Source organism: Struthio camelus, chromosome 1 (assembly GCF_040807025.1).
Source record: "Struthio camelus isolate bStrCam1 chromosome 1, bStrCam1.hap1, whole genome shotgun sequence".
NCBI classification, from domain to species: Eukaryota; Metazoa; Chordata; class Aves; order Struthioniformes; family Struthionidae; genus Struthio; species Struthio camelus.
Window position 1 is genome coordinate 222,233,305 of NC_090942.1, and position 15,307 is coordinate 222,248,611.

A 15,307-nucleotide genomic window follows, 5' to 3' on the forward strand; every position below is an offset into this window, starting at 1 on the left:
GGATGGGTAAAGTCAGGGTTGGTGTCTTGCATCATGGACAAGAGAGAGTGGTAGTACAGACCTTGTAAAAATAGGGAGCTTGGCTGTATTATCATAAACACAAAGATTTCAGCACAGACGTCAAGAGAAAATTATTCCTTACAAGGATAAAAATAAATGATTTCTGCAGCAAACAGCATCACTGAAAAGGCAGCCAAGCTCTCAAGTCTGTGACCGCCCACTACACATCCTACTAGAAAATTATGGAGAAACCTGTATTTGCCTATCAGGGACAAGTGGGCTTCTCCCTTGGAGATCTGCAAAGTAAATGGTCATAAAATGGATTTGTAAATGCTTATCCTGAAAAAGACATCCATTCATGCTATTGCAAGTTGTGGGAGACAATGCTCTCTGACCTGCATCATATACAAGTCAGAGTAGACGAACAAGGTGTTCCCTTCCATACCAAACCAAAAAGCTTTAGAAAGCATCCCAGATAGTTCACCTGAAAGATCCCGTGATGAGGGTACAATGCATCCTGGTATCCTTGCGCGGTTGCAATCTAAGGGTCTGCTGAGGTTCCTGATGCACTTCTTATGCAGATAAAGGGACACCTTTAGCATACAGGAAGGACAGAGCATGGTTGGGCATGCTGGTGCAGCATTTTGCCCCAAAAGTGGTGCCCTACCAAGTCTCAGGGAGGTACACCCAATCTGAAGTTTCCCCCCAGCCAGGCCTGTATCTCACTAATATGTAATGCAACGCCTGGCCTCTTCTCTGCTCTGTTAGGTCCTGAGCCATGGCCAGGGGCCACAGAGCTGGGGAGCTCTAGCAATGGGCCCATCACCCTTCTTCTGGTCCACAAGTGCTGCTCCCATCCCGTCTCATGTGGGACTCAGACAGCCCAGGAGAAACCTTGGGGAGGCCCAGACACACGTAGCAGACCAGCTACGGCAGGTCCCTTTCCCTGCCGACCCACAGTCACACCTGGAGCCAGCACATCCCTCTGGACGGTGCTACCTGATTGCCCTCCTTCTGAGGTGGACCTGGACTGCTGCACTAGCTATCCCATGAGGATTTCTTCAGCAGAATGATTTCTAGCCACTTAGAGACCTTTTTGCCTTTGGCTCTCATGCCTGCCAAATTACTCCATTAATTATACTGGAATTAAAGCTCGTCTGAATTAATAACCCAATTAAAAATTCCAAAGTGTTACCTGGGGATGAAGCCTCCAGATTTACCCATCTCTAACCCTCCTTTCAACGATATTCATATTCCATCATGGGTTTATTAATGTTTTTGGAGGTCCTTGGAATATTTTTACAGTGAGGGGCACGGTACAACTGAATTAACCTAGGCTAGGAAGCAAGAAAGCCCAGGTGAGCACTGGAAGTTTAACAGGGCAGTGTTTGCATGGCTGATGCCTGTGGCTGCACTTGGCACTGATGTGCCCATTGCTCCAGCAAAGATATGCCAGCAGTTGTCCCTATCCCCCAGCACCACTTCCACTCCCCTGACCCCTGTGGCACAGCCACAAGGATAGACTTCCCAAGAACACAGTCCAGAAATGAGCTAGATGAATGGGAGGAAGCTAGAGATAAAATAAATAGGTTTTGAGACTCAGCGTTCTGGGTTGCTCTCCCCCATCAGTCCACAACTGTTTCTCACTGTGTGTTAAGAAAGAGATGTGATGCATGGAGCCTGTGAGTCTGCACAGGGAATGGGAGGACCAGCCAGAAGGAATAAGAGAAGCTGAATGACTTAGGCTTTGTCTGTGCTTCAGAAAGAGGAAAGCTGCCTGTCCAGGGCCTGCAGCTCTTGGTTGGACGCTGGTTCTTGTCACGGGTCCCATGGAAAGCCTAGATCCCATCTCAGTCCTACCAAGAGCTGTGGGTTTCTGGTAAGGTGCTGTTGCCCCATCTCAGCTAATTAGGCCATAGAGACTCTCTGCCATGTGGATTCTCTAGTACCTCATAAGGGTTGGGTTGTACTCCTGTTCCAGCCTTTCCCCCATGCGGCAGTTAGATCTTCTCTCTGCACATCCTGTTTCACAAAGTTTAAAGACTGCTATTGCCCATCGAGCCTGCCTGAAATTGGTCACCAGCTCCATAAGATGGGACAAGCAGGCACAAGGTGAGACCACCTAAGCCTTGATTTCCACTCTCAGGAGAGGCAGGAAGGATGTGTGATGCAGAGCAAATGCCCACTGCTGGTCGCTAAAGATTACAGGCTAGCCCGGAGCAGAAGGATTGTAGGAGTCAATCTCATTTAAGCCTTTCTATTTAAAGGAATAAACTGCCCAGGAAAAGCAGCCTAAGATTACAAACTCACAGGATTTCCTCAAATTCCAGCCATCAGCCAGAGATTCAGCCCTAGGGGGCGGTTTATTATTCTCCCAGGGCATGAAGTCTGCACCCCAGGGAAGCTAAGTGTGGATTACACTGCAGCTCCAGAACTAAAGCCCACGCTTGAAGTTGGTTTAACTCTGCTCCCTCTGTGCCTAAACCCTCTCCAGTATTGCCTGGTTAACAAACAGTTTTCGGGGGGGCTGAATAGGAGCGTTTGCTGGAGAGGCAAGAGCAGGGCATGTTTCCTGCAGGGTACATGCAATGATTCAGTTCACATAGAGGGACTGAGGCCAGGAGCATCTTTCAGAAAATGCGATGCTAAATGTCGAGTGGATAGCAGCAATAAATGCAACAGTCTGATTGCTGCTGGTGGACATTGGCTTCTGCTCGATCTCGAGCCAAAATGTCATGGGCTGCTCATCAGTTAAACTGAGGAAGAACATATGGGGAAGATCCCAGGGACAGAGGGTAGCAGAGGTGGTTCACTGTGGAGGTAAGGAGGCAGAAGGGTTTGGTGTACATCCAGACCCTACCCTGTTGTGGCACTGGTACTGCAAAGCACCAAGTGCCCGGAGGATGCTCCCAGACCAGGCAGCACAGATGGACCTTTGTGCCTGCAGCCGGCTTTGCCTCTCAGCGACAGTAAGCAAATGACTTGATTTCTGCATCTATAAAATGGGGTAGTGTCTCTTCTGGAGCTGGAAAGGAAAAATGCTTTTTGCATCCTGCAAAGGGCTGGGGCTTTGGCGCTTATTTGTTTGATCTGTTCTGGGACAAAAAAAAAACAAAAAAAACAAAAAATTTGGGCACAAAAGAAAAAAAATCACCCTGTACTTTGTGCTATGCTAGCTGGGGATTGGGCAGTCATGTGGGAGCGAGGTCTGACTCCCTGCTCTGCTGTTCCTCCCCAACCCAAGTTAAACCCCAGCTTAAAAAGTCACTTTCTATTTTAGAGCAGGAAAGACATGCAAAGCCTTTTCCTAACAAAAATGTGTTGAAACCTGGTAAGCCATATAGGCTCACAGCTGTGCATGCAAGGACAAGTAGCATTTTCTGAGGAAAACCATTTTGCCAAAAAAAAAAAAAAATCCACTCAGATGCTCCCCCTCACTTCTCTGTTTAGGCTAAAAACGTCTGGAGGCCAGGAGTGTATATACAGCACCTACCGCAACACGACCCGCCAACAGCTTGCTCCCACGGCATAGTTCCACCCTGCTACTCCGGGGACAGAGGGGCTGACAGTGCCCGTGGGTGGCCACTTCAAAACACACGGAGGGCAATGGCAAGACATCTGCTCAGAGACACGATCCTATGCTGGCCCGGCTCCCCCAGAGAGATCCTTTCCCTCTTTTGGTCTCCTGATCCTCCCATGCAAGAAGGACTGGGTGGGTGGGTGTGATGGGCACCTCCTGCCGGGGCAGAGGGTAGGGAGATGCTGATGCACCAGGCAGGGGGGTGCAGCCTGAATTAAAACAAAGCGAGTCAAAAAAAGAGATCCCAGAGGAACCAGCGAGCCTTCCTCCCCATAGGACCTTCTTCCTATCATGCATGGGAAGCAGTTGCCACCGGCTGGTTTTTCCAGGCGTATTCATGCACGCGGAGCATGACTCATCCCCAGCAGGAATTTCCATCTCACTCTTGGCCCTTTCATGGGAACACTCCAGCCCATTTCTCTGCCTGGAGATTTTCAGCTGTCCCCTGACGCATGACAGAAAGCAACAAGGAGGAGTCATGAGGGCAAAGCCAGGCTGTCAAGTACAGTGACCTTCGGTGACCTTCTCTAGTCCTAGCTGTCAGCAGGTGGGCAAGGACGTCTCAAAGAGGGCCCTGAGGTCTCTGCTCCCTTACAGCTGCCAGATGCAAGTTTCTGGAAGGAGGAGAGGTGAACTACTGAGAGCTACCTTAGCAGGAGGGTCGGATATCAAGAGGAAGATGTCTCATGTGTAAATTATCCTGGTGATCAACCCATGGTGCAGCCACGGCTTTCCTGGTCACCAGGGCTGGGCGGGACATGGTGAGAAACCTCAACCCTCCCGGGAGGCCACAAGCCTATTTGCAAGCTCAAATTAGCTGTGTGTGCATAGACACCAGGTCCAGCCATATGCTAGGAAGGAGATATCCAGGCACTGCGTTGCAGCCAGGTAGCCCACCACTCTTAAGGAAATGCTGTCCCTCGCCTGAGTAAGCTGCTGTCACTCCCTCTGTGCCTCAATTTCTCCATCTAGACAAGCAGCAAAGCTATCAGAGTAGCGACTGCCTTTTACTCTGCCTACAGAGCACACGCAGGTCCTCTTGCAGCCCACATTGGTAGGAGCTGCCAATATGGATGCTGCAGCTGCTGCTAATTTAATATAAGACCTTAATTCAGTTTGCCACACAACAGCAGTAAATCCTATCCTGGGTGATTTACAACACTGTTCTAGGTCTAAGGTAGCCTATGGGCAGCACTTGATTTCTCAAGGGGAACATAAGGCACAGAGTGTGAAAGGAGGACTTGGAAAGCTGAAGGTGGTAACAAAGAGGCCAGATTTGCATTTGCAGCAAAATACTGGTGGGACACCACCCTACCGGGGCATAGCAGCCACCTGCAGAGGGAAGGTCCAGTCTGAGCTTAGCCAGATGCTTGCAGCCCCAGTCACAGCCTGTGCTGGCCAGGACATGTTCAAGTTATGCTCAAGGGATGCATTCACTAGTAGACACCTTCCACATGAGTCTGTCCACGGTTGCAGCAAGCCTGGGCTATGCTGAAATCATAGTCCTATGTTGAAATCGTACAAAATGCAAGGCTTTCTATCATTTTGTCAGATATTTTCACTAAGTTTCAGTAAGGAATGTGGGGCTGGATGGGAATTTAGGATCCTTCAATTGCAGCATGTCACGCAACCTAACCGAGAGACTGCTGAGTTCCTCCCTGGTTTCTGTGGTCCTTCCCTTTTGCAGATACAGAAGATCCTTGCTGTCCTGGATGGGACCTTCTGATGCTCAGAGTCCTCCACCAGCCTAACATCTGGGCTAGTCCATATCCTGCCAAAGCTGTCTCATATTCTTTTTTTTTCTCCAGTGTGTTTCCTGCTTCTTCCCTCTCCAGCCCCCCACCATGTATTTATAGAGTGATCTCTCCGCCTTTGTTTTGCTAGACTAAACAAATCATGCTCACTTGGAATCACAGGGCCTTTAGAAAGCCACAGAGACATCCCCTGCCTCAGGCAGACCCAATTATGGTACATGTTTATCTACCATGTGCTTAAAGACCTCCTGAGATGGGAACTGTAAGCCCTCCCCAGGCTCCTCTCTCTCCATCCTTATTTTTCCCTGATGTCTGACCTTAACTGGTAGGATTTTAGCCCATGGCATCTTGTCCTATCTATCATGGAAATGGAGAAGTTTATTCCTTTCTTCTTTGTAAAAGGTTTTTATGTGCTTGAAAACTGTTTCATGTCTCCACCTTGTTTCTTCAGGCTAAAAAGTCCGGATAACTCCATCTCTTCCTAGAGATCATGTTTTCCTGGCTGCCAGTCAGTATCTCATTGCTTTCTTCCAGCCAAGGCCTCCTCAAGGCAGAGGAGAGCAGAAGGACTGTTTGCAGGATATATACGCCAGGGTGGTGCTGGCCTTTTTTTCATGACAGCACTATATTTTTGGCTGGCATCCAGGATGTGATAGATCACAGTCTCCTCTCCAAGCCTGCCCATGTCTTGAAGATCCCATTAGCCCTAGAAATCACTCATTTCAGGTTGACTTGATTTTTCTTGAACCTAACTGCAGGAACTATACATACAGTAGGGCCTGGTGCAATGGCATTAATACCTCCCCATTCCCTTGGAAATTCACTTTATGGGAGTTTTAGAGTTCATTTAAGCCTGCAGAGTATAGGAGGCCGCTCAAAATACATTCTGCCCAAACAAAAACATCTACATGTAACCCCTAAAAGGCTGAAACAGCTCTGAACTCAAACAGCTACGAACTGAACCCAGGAACACATCTGTTATATACTCAACTGGGCTTCCTTTTTACTGTAAGCTGTCTGTTTTATGGAAAAGCTTTAGATACAGCAGCCTATCTGTGAAGCCAGCCTCTGATCCAATTAGAAGTGGAAGTTCAGATGTGGCTCCAGTACCAAATTCAAACGCACCTCTAGGCTGACCCATCTCAGAGATGAAAATCCAGGCACTGGAGCTAGGCTTAGGCTGACATTTTGGGGCTTAGAACTATTTCTAATTTAAAAGTACACACAGCTAAGGGAATATACCTAGGAGAACAGCAGCCTGGCTTAAGAAATGGAGTATTTTTCATGAGGAGACACAATGGGGTGAGGCAGAAAGAAATATTTCTATCACCACAATACTAAAACATGTTTGGAGCTGAGTTTGATTTCAGAGCAGCAAAAATGCAGGAGGCCTGCATTGCTGGCACCTATTAAGTTGCCATGGAAGAGGAGCTTTTAAAACAGCTTTTTAGAGTCATTCCTCAGATCCTAGTAGAGAAGCTGCCTGCCAGAACTGCAGGAACAGCGTGATGGATGAGCCATTCACAAGATCCCAGCTTCTTTAGGGCAGGCGAAGGAGAGACCCACCACACCCAGAGCTGGCTTTGACCCTTTCTGTCCCCCTTTCCATCATAATAGAAAAATGGCAATTTAATAAGGAAGGGCACAAGCATGGGCAGAACACCTGGGGATGGCATCTGGGACCAGGTCCAAAAGGCTGAAGGCTGGTCTCCAAAGCGAGACGCTCTGGCAAGCAGCTCACAATCTCCAAGGGCCCGTTTTAAGTATTCTCAATTAAATATCTGATGATAAGGGCCCTTGGGAGCCCAAGAGTGGCTGCTGCAGGCTGAAATCGCCTTGGGGGTGTTTGGGTTCAGTTACACCAGGAATGGTACATGGAGGTGAGTCTTCATGGTCAGAGCTGCTGAGCTCTGAAGGGACAGCATGAGACTCGCAGGCCAGTGGAGAGGATGGCCAAGCGTTGTAGTCTGGGTTTTGGCTGCCTGACTTGGCATTCATGCTCTGCCAGAGTCCCTAGATGTGCCAGTGGGATTCCCAAGGCCATTGGGAGCAGCGGGAGCTTTATTCCTCTGGGGATTTGGGGTGGCTGGTCCCCCTGTGCTGTCAGGAAAAAGGGGCTGTGCAGGAGGGGGGGCATCCCAAAGGCTCTGTGCCGTGGCATGACACTCTTCCAGATGCATTTGAGGCTCCCATTTGCCTTTCTTCACACAGCATTACACCCTTGAACACTCTATGACGAGGAAGAGCCCACCAGCCCCCTCCTCCTCGCTCCCTTCCCAGCAACAAGCCCAGAGCGAATGGGGCTGGTGTCCATCCCCCAACATGATGTGCACCTTGGCAAGCACATCGCTCCAGCCCTCCATGGAGTCTCACCCCTTGCCGGACAAGAGTCATTAATGCCAGGGCTGACTGTGTACAGAGCCAAGCCCTGGAGGAACGCCAGACGAACATCCCTCCAGCCTGAGACGTGCTTTCTGAACACTCAGCACTGCAGCAGGCCAGGGAGATTTTCTTCTGGTCTGTTCGGATAGCTGCACATGCAGGGCTGCGATTGCTCCGTGAAAAATAATTCATCCCTTCCCATCGTAAAGGTGCCGATGGCCGGCCGTACTGCACCCAGAGCCAGTCGCGTTCCTACATCGCGGCTCTATGTGGGGTAACGGCAAGTCCTTCAGTCTCCTTGAGAGGCAAAAGCTGTTTAAACATTATAAAGTATTACATGGCCTGCACTGGCACCTCCCTCCATCATTTGCTGATCCTCAGATCTGCTTTGGCAAGTTTTATCTCTGCAGAGCTCTCACCAGGCTCTCAGGATAGAAGTTCCTATGGGAACACAGAGCAATCCCAGCCCAGACGACTCTCCCCAGGAGAAAAAGCAACAGGTACAGTAGAGACGTGCCCTTGTCTCTTGGGAACCCGCCTGGTATGCTTTTCATTCACTAGTTATGCAAAATAAACCAGCTCGCCTTTTTTTCCCTCCTGTGCAGACACAGATTGAATGTCAGTGGAAAATAATTCCTTTAATGAGTGTGCCGAGATAGATCAGCTGACTGGGCTCACTTCAGTAAATCTCATGGTCACACAGCCCTAAATGTGCAGCAGTGTCTGTCTAAGCCTTTCCGTTTATAGGACAGGGACAGGAGCAGGGATGGAGGACGTGGGAAAGCAGCCAAGAGGGTGGAAACAAAGTGTTTGCAAGTAAAGGGTCATAGGCTTTAGAGGTGGAACAACACTCCCCAGGTGAAATGTGTGGTGGTTGTGGGGAGATTTGCAGGCTGGGTAGCAAGCATGCTGTCCAGGCACGAAACAGAGCTGATCAAACTTCCCTACATCTGATTCCTGCTGTCTGTTCAGAGGCCAAAGGAACAGCCATGGCTGCTGGAGGTCCATGAGGTCATGCAGGTGCTGATGTACCTGCTCAATCCAAGGAGGTGCAACAGCTCAAACCAGCTGAGCCTATTTCTCACCATCCCTTTTCCCCACCATGCACAAAAAGGTACTCCCAGTAGGACGGGGTTGTGAGTCAGGATCAGGACACCCACGCTCAGGGACAGAGGAGATGCACTGGGGCTCCATCTCCCCACAAGCCCCAGCAGGTCTGGGACCTCCCTTTCTGCGTGCCCCAACTCACAGGAGGCTGAGCCTGTCCCGACAAGGGGGGATCAAGGTGCTAATCTGGAGCCAGCATCCCCTCACTTCTGGGGACATTTCTGGGTCACTTCTGCTTGCACTCCCCAGTTTCCTCCAATCCCTGCCTTTGGGGTCGGTTTCTGAGTCCTGGCTCCCAACACGCATCCCTTCACCCTGCCGGATCCTGTGCTGGGAGAATAGGGGCAGGGGCAGAGGTTCAGCCAAGGATGCAAAATTAAAGCTATTCCAGGAGCGATGCTGGGACAGAGTGTGAAAGTGCCTCCCTGATGGCCATTCCTCCCACCCTGCATCTCACCGCGATTGCACAGTGGCAGAAATGCAGCTACCAACTAAATTACAGCTGTCTCCAAGGCAGGGCTCAGCAGTCACTTTCCCTGGGTGAGCTGTCACTCCGTGACAAACCGGATCCTCCCTAGAAAGCAAGACCCTGAGATATTGCTCCTCAGCAACCATTCTGCTGTGACACGCCTATCACCTGCTGACTAATTGTGTCACTGAATAACGTAGGCCTTTCATTACTCATTCATTCGCCCCGACTCCTGTGGGAAGCACCATGTCCTCAAGAAAGGAGTGCACACAGCACCCAGACACGTGTGCATAGACACCCGCTAAATCACCAGCAGACAGGAAGTGCTAATTATGGGAGGCTCTAGTTGTTCTGGATCTGTATGAGGCTAAAACTTAGCTGCATCGATTGGTTATTCTAATATAGGGGACTGTAAAAAGCCCAAAGCAGCCCTGGCAGGAGGATAGGGAAGGTGGCAGGGATGGGAGAGCGATGCAGGCATATGAGATCATTCCCAGACTCCCTGCTCCAGCCTCAGTCCTTCCCCACAAGGGGCTAGGCTGGAAATGCATCCTGGTTATTGCCCATTTCCTCAGAAGCCAGGGTGGCCCAGCCGAAATCTGCCCCAAAGCGGCTGTTTTCAATATCCTGCATGCTCCATGTGGGCTTCGGAGCGCCGCAGCAGGTTCAATCTACGCTCTTGCTCCAGGCACGGGAGCAGAGTCACAGAAACAAGCCCCTGGTTTCCATCCGTGGAGAACACTGTCTTCATCTCCAGCCAAGCCCCTGGGTTTTGGGGTCCCAGTAGGGCAGGTCTGTGTTACTCTGCAGGGCTTTTTCCTAATCCGTAGCTATTGCAAAGTCAGTAGGTGAGAGGATGTGAACAAAAGCCGAGAATGTGAGCAAAAGCTGCCTTAATTCCTGATGTTTCCTTTAAAATGTCCATTCCCTGAGCATGACATGTTTCATGAAAGACAATTTAGACTCAGCATGCTTTGGCTGGATCCCAGCCAGGGCTTTGAAGGAGCTGGGGTGAGGTCCCAGCAGATCTGTCCTGGGGCTGGGGACACTGGCAGTCCCATCCTGCATGGGGCCAATCTGGGAATAACAGTTTGTTTGTAGCTTTTGTGAGCATTTGCACTGACACTGGTGAGGCTGTCAGCTTCGATCACTCTGCATGGCTTGGGGCTCACCAGCAGTTCAGAAAATGTTTGGTCTCCATCCATTTCAGATTAATTTAAGAAAAAAAAGCCCACTTCCCTACAGGCATGGTTACAGTGAGGAAAGGCAGCATGGCTCTCTTCCCTATACGGCCACTGATTTTGAAGCACATTAGGACACCAAGAAGTTGCCCATACCTTGATTCCTCCACCCAAAACAATCCAGAACAAGAAAATAGCACTCCCTAGTGGATGTTGCCACCACCCTGACACCTCACCTTAAATTGCAGCAACCCACAACCACCTGCAACAGGGGACACAGCCTTTGCTTCCCCTTTTGCATCACTTAGAAATGCTCTGAGCTCCACGTTAGCTCCAGCACTGGAAGCTGAAGGGCTTTTGGGGCTGCTGGACGTTGCACTGCTGGAAGGGGTCCAGGCTGCAGCACCTAGGGGGGGGAGTGCCTATGCTTCCAAGGGGAGGTCCTTCCTCCGGCAAACCCTATGGAAAAGGGCCACAAGACAGTAACAGAGACCAGCAGAAATAGATGGATTTAAAAATAGTTGAGACAGAGGAGACAGATTGGATAAAATTCCACAGCTGACAGAGAGATGGGATGATAGAGATCAAATTAGCATGCTGCGGGATTAATTTCGGCCCTGTTCCTACACAGGCAGTGAGACGCCAGGCCTGGCAGGGCTCTCTCCAGCCAGCCGGAGAACCGGCTTTGCCCTGCAGAGACTCCCCGGGGCCTGCGGCACTCCGGCCTCAGCCCTGGGGACATCCCCTCTGTGCACCGTGGCCACACGCTGCCGTGCTCCCACGCAGCGCCCCGATGGCAGACCCGTGACCACCGGGCGACTGCGACGCTGCTGCCGCTGCTCACATCAGTGCCCCTGTCCCATCTTTATGGCATTATAAATAATGGGAGGTTCTGGGCTCGGGAGCAAAGTTAAGGTGGCTGCAACCCAGCACAGGCTGCTCTGCGAGATTGCCTGCGGCTGCTCCCAGCCCCAGGGAGGGACCGCGGCTCTCGCCTCCCGCCAAAGCCTTGGGGGGCCGGTAACCTTCAGGCTGCTTTTTGCCGTGTTCCTCACCACCAGGAAGCGATGGGAGGACAGCAAAGGGGGCACAAGGCAGCCAGTGTCTGCAGGACACGCGGGCCAGCTGGACCTCTGCATTGCTCCCTGGGATCACCTGGAAACAGCCATGACCTGCTCACCGCCTCCCCTGATGCAGCACACGTTTCATACTGCCCGTCCCAGACTAAACCCAACCAACGTCCCCTCCTTGCTGAGCACCAGATCCTCCCTAAACCCATCCAACATCCCTTTCTGCTGAACTCGAGTTCCCTGGCTAAACCCATCCAACCTCCACTCTTTGCTGAGCACCACGGCCCATGTTATAATCTCAGTGCTCCCCCCACTGCCCAGCTCCTGCAGCGTGCAGCGGTCTATGCTGCAACAGGGATCTCCAACCTTTGCTCTTCAAGAGCTCACACTGCTGCGGAAGGCACCTTGGGACAAAGGAGGATGAGTCAGGGAGCTTCTTTCCACCAGATAACCCATGGATGCCCCACAGCTTGTGGTGGGACAGGTCTCCCAAGGCTGCGTTGCCTTCCACACATGGCACACACCCCAGGCCTGGGATACAGATGTGAGAGCCTCCCTTTGCAGGCAAGAGGCTTTTCTCCTTCCACTTGCTGCAGGGCTGATGCTTGTCCTGGCCAGTCCTCCCCTGTGCAAGGAGGAGAATGTGCTGAAGAGCTGGCTGGGGCCAAATAGTAGACAGGGTTTGACCTTCCTGGTGCAGGTGCTGGAGCTCGGGGGCTCACAGATATTAACTGCTGCCCACTCTGCTCAGACAGAGTGAAGCCATGAGCTGTGCCATGCAGAGGATTTAGGAGGTGGGGGCTGATGGAGCTGCAGTGAGAGGAGGCAAGTGGGGACCTGTGTTAGATGCTACACAGTCCTTCCTCATGGGTGAATGGTATCCATCAACACACCCATGACAGGTCTGGGACTGATCTCTGCTATCCTACCATCTGGGGATGTGTCTTCTGGAGAGCCAGACATAGCACCTGATCCAGGGACAGCCTGGGTCTTCAATCACTTTGATTTCTGATACTGTTGGAAGGAGGAAGCTCCAACTCCACAGTACTGATGGAGCAAAGGAGAGTGCAGGGAACAACACCTCATGTGCTCACAGCCATGGAAGGGCTCGCTCCCCACTGGGCTTGAGCAGCTCCTGGCCAGGCCTGCCCCGGAGAGTCCAGTTGCCCAGGACAGCAAGCTGCCCTCTGCAAGCCCAGGGCAGAACCTCCTCTCCAGCTACTTGCACTGACTACTGCTTGGCCCTGGCACCCTGCTGTGGAGGGACTGACTTTGCTCCCACCTAGGGCACTCTGACTCCCCTCCCCACCAAGCGCTGCCTTTAGACTCCTGAGCTGCTTCAGCTCCTCTGGCCCCACTCTGTCACCATCTCTGGTTGGGTGAGTCACCAGGGACCCAGCATGAAGTGTTCGCAGTCCTGATAACGGTCAGCAGGAGGAAAACGTAGATATTGCCCAAATATGAGAGAGCTGCTCCAAATCCCTACTCTGCCACGGTCCTCCTGCATGTTTTTCCCACAGCACCTTACTGCTCCCTGCCTCTGTTTCCCTGCCTGAACAGGGAGAATATGAGCATTTCAAAGAAGGGCTAGGAAGTCCTCATGTAATTTGTAATTTTGGCTGTCTGGGGGCAGACTACCTTCTTGAAGACAGAGAGATCATGAGGGTGCTTTAGAGCCAGGAGAAGGACTCCTTCTCCCTGCCCTCTAGCCGAAAAGCTGCACTGGACAAAGTTAATAAAATTAAACCAGAAAATGCCACACTGGGAGCAGTTCAGTCTGTTGTCCTCGATGCTTGATTCCTGCCACCAAATGGCAAATAATAAAGGTGACTAAAAGCCTTTCGAGCTCCAGCATGGCTGTGATCAGCAGTAACCCAGAGGCACCAGGAGATGGCAAGACAGACCTTCTTCAGCAGTATCGCACCACCACAGCCTGTTGCTTTTCCCAGAAGAGCAGATGGGTTGTTCTGGGAGGTGGATGGGGTTTTTTCAGCACTTGCTGCTCAACCAAGAACTTTTTCTCAGGCCGTGATTATTAAGTTAATCAGTCAAGTGACATTAGTTAGCGCTGAAGGAAATGCCCCTGATCCTGGCAGGTAGATCATAACTCTTGGCTGTGGGAAGCATTGGTGGGTCTAGAAATAAAACCTTGTGGAACATTGGATGTCTTCTGCTGAGGTAGGATAATGCCACATAGATCTACTTGGATCCAACTCAACAATAAGGAGATTTTAGGGTTTTTTTGTTCCTTTAAATCCCAGTTGGAAGGTTTTCATGCCCAATACTGCTGAGCAAAGCATCATACATACAATGGCTAATGATTGATCACAGCAGTATATCTCTGGAAGATTTGTGTACTAAGGTTATTTATTTTGCTGCTCCTCATAGCTTTGCTAGGACCCCACTGGCTTCAGTGAGCTCCACCTGCTCATCCCCATCCCCTGAGGCTCCTCTCCAAAGCACTATCCACGGACTTGCTCTCCATGGTGCCATCCATGGACTTCCTTGCTGCTGACTTTCGGATCAAAACACAGGGCTTTTTCCACTGCCTGATACCTCCTAGGCACTGCACAGATGGGCAAGGCAGGGAGCGAGGGCAGCTCCTTCCAGGTGCTCTGCTCCCTTGGCCGTGGGGAGCTGCCGAGGGCACATCCATAGCGCAGTAAGTCCTGAGGGTCTGTCCTCACCACATCCCTGCCCATGGGCCACGCGCCGCCCCGCAGCCGGGCCAGCACTGCTGTCAGCAGCTGGTGCTGGCGCTCACAGACAGCCTGGCTGGCCTGCAGAGTGCTGAGGAGGGTGCTCAGAATCTTCTCCAGACTGGGGGGCTGCCAGGGAGCCAGGGACTCACTTTGAGGTGAGAGGTAGTTACGGGGAGCCCCATCTCTTGGCGCACTTCTCCCCAGCAGGAGCCCTTGTATGCGGCTGGGATGAGCCCTTCGGGGCTTCTCCAGGGTGGCTCGATGGTTCCCCCAGCCATGGTGGCCCATCTGCTCCTGAGACATGGCCCGCAGCTTCTCCTTGCCTCGCCGCCGGCCACAGGCTGCACCTAGCCGATCCCCGTCCCTGGGGCATCCTGCGCCACACCCCAACTCCATCCCTTGCTCCTGTCCCAGGCAAGGTCCCAGCAGCGGTCCTCCAGGCAGCAGGGAACTCAAGTGGTGCCACACCTCAAGGTCAGTCAGTGGCCACACGTCCCTCTTCTTCACCCCCAAGGCAGCAGCAGGCCAAGGGGAAGGGCCGAGGGGTGCTGGGGCCGCCAGCCTCACAGGGACCACACAGGCTGGCCCCAGCCCCACAGCTGGGTGAGTTGCTCCCTCCTCCGGCTGCCTCCCATCGGCCCCAAGGCATGGGAGCAGAGCCTGGGCAGCGGGGGCCAGCGCTGCAGCTCCCTCCGGCGAGGACGAGAGGGAGGCCAGCGAGGAGGAGCTGCTTGTGCCCAGTAAGCTGGAGTCAAAGGATGAGAAGGAAGCCAGCGGGGCCCGCAGTGGCAAGGGGTTGACGGCCAGTGCCTCCATGCTTGCCCTGCAGGATGCAGTAGGTGAGGACAGAGCCCATTCCAGGATGGTCAGATTCTGGCCTATGACCCCCCCCTTTTCTGGGTAAATCTCTCAGCAGCAATATTGCCCCCCAGATTTGAGGTTTATGGGGTATCCCAGGCTGCTACCCCTTTCTACACTCCCCAGCTCCAGCCCTTCATGGCGCTGTTCACAACAGCGGATCTTGGCTGTGTTTCTGGCTGTGGCTTACAGCTCTTGGCCTCA

At 52.1% G+C, this 15,307-nt stretch overlaps 1 protein-coding gene across 1 annotated transcript in view; it reads right to left on the minus strand.

Moving 5' to 3' along the window:
• LOC104140618 (uncharacterized) overlaps positions 1–15,307 on the minus strand; it is a 196,796-nt gene that overhangs the window by 3,551 nt on the left and 177,938 nt on the right. Inside the window, exon 7 of the mRNA XM_068930769.1 lies at positions 485–15,068. Coding sequence (XP_068786870.1) covers positions 14,006–15,068 — 1,063 coding nt within the window. The 3' untranslated portion in view covers positions 485–14,005. The remainder of the gene's footprint in view (positions 1–484; positions 15,069–15,307) is intronic.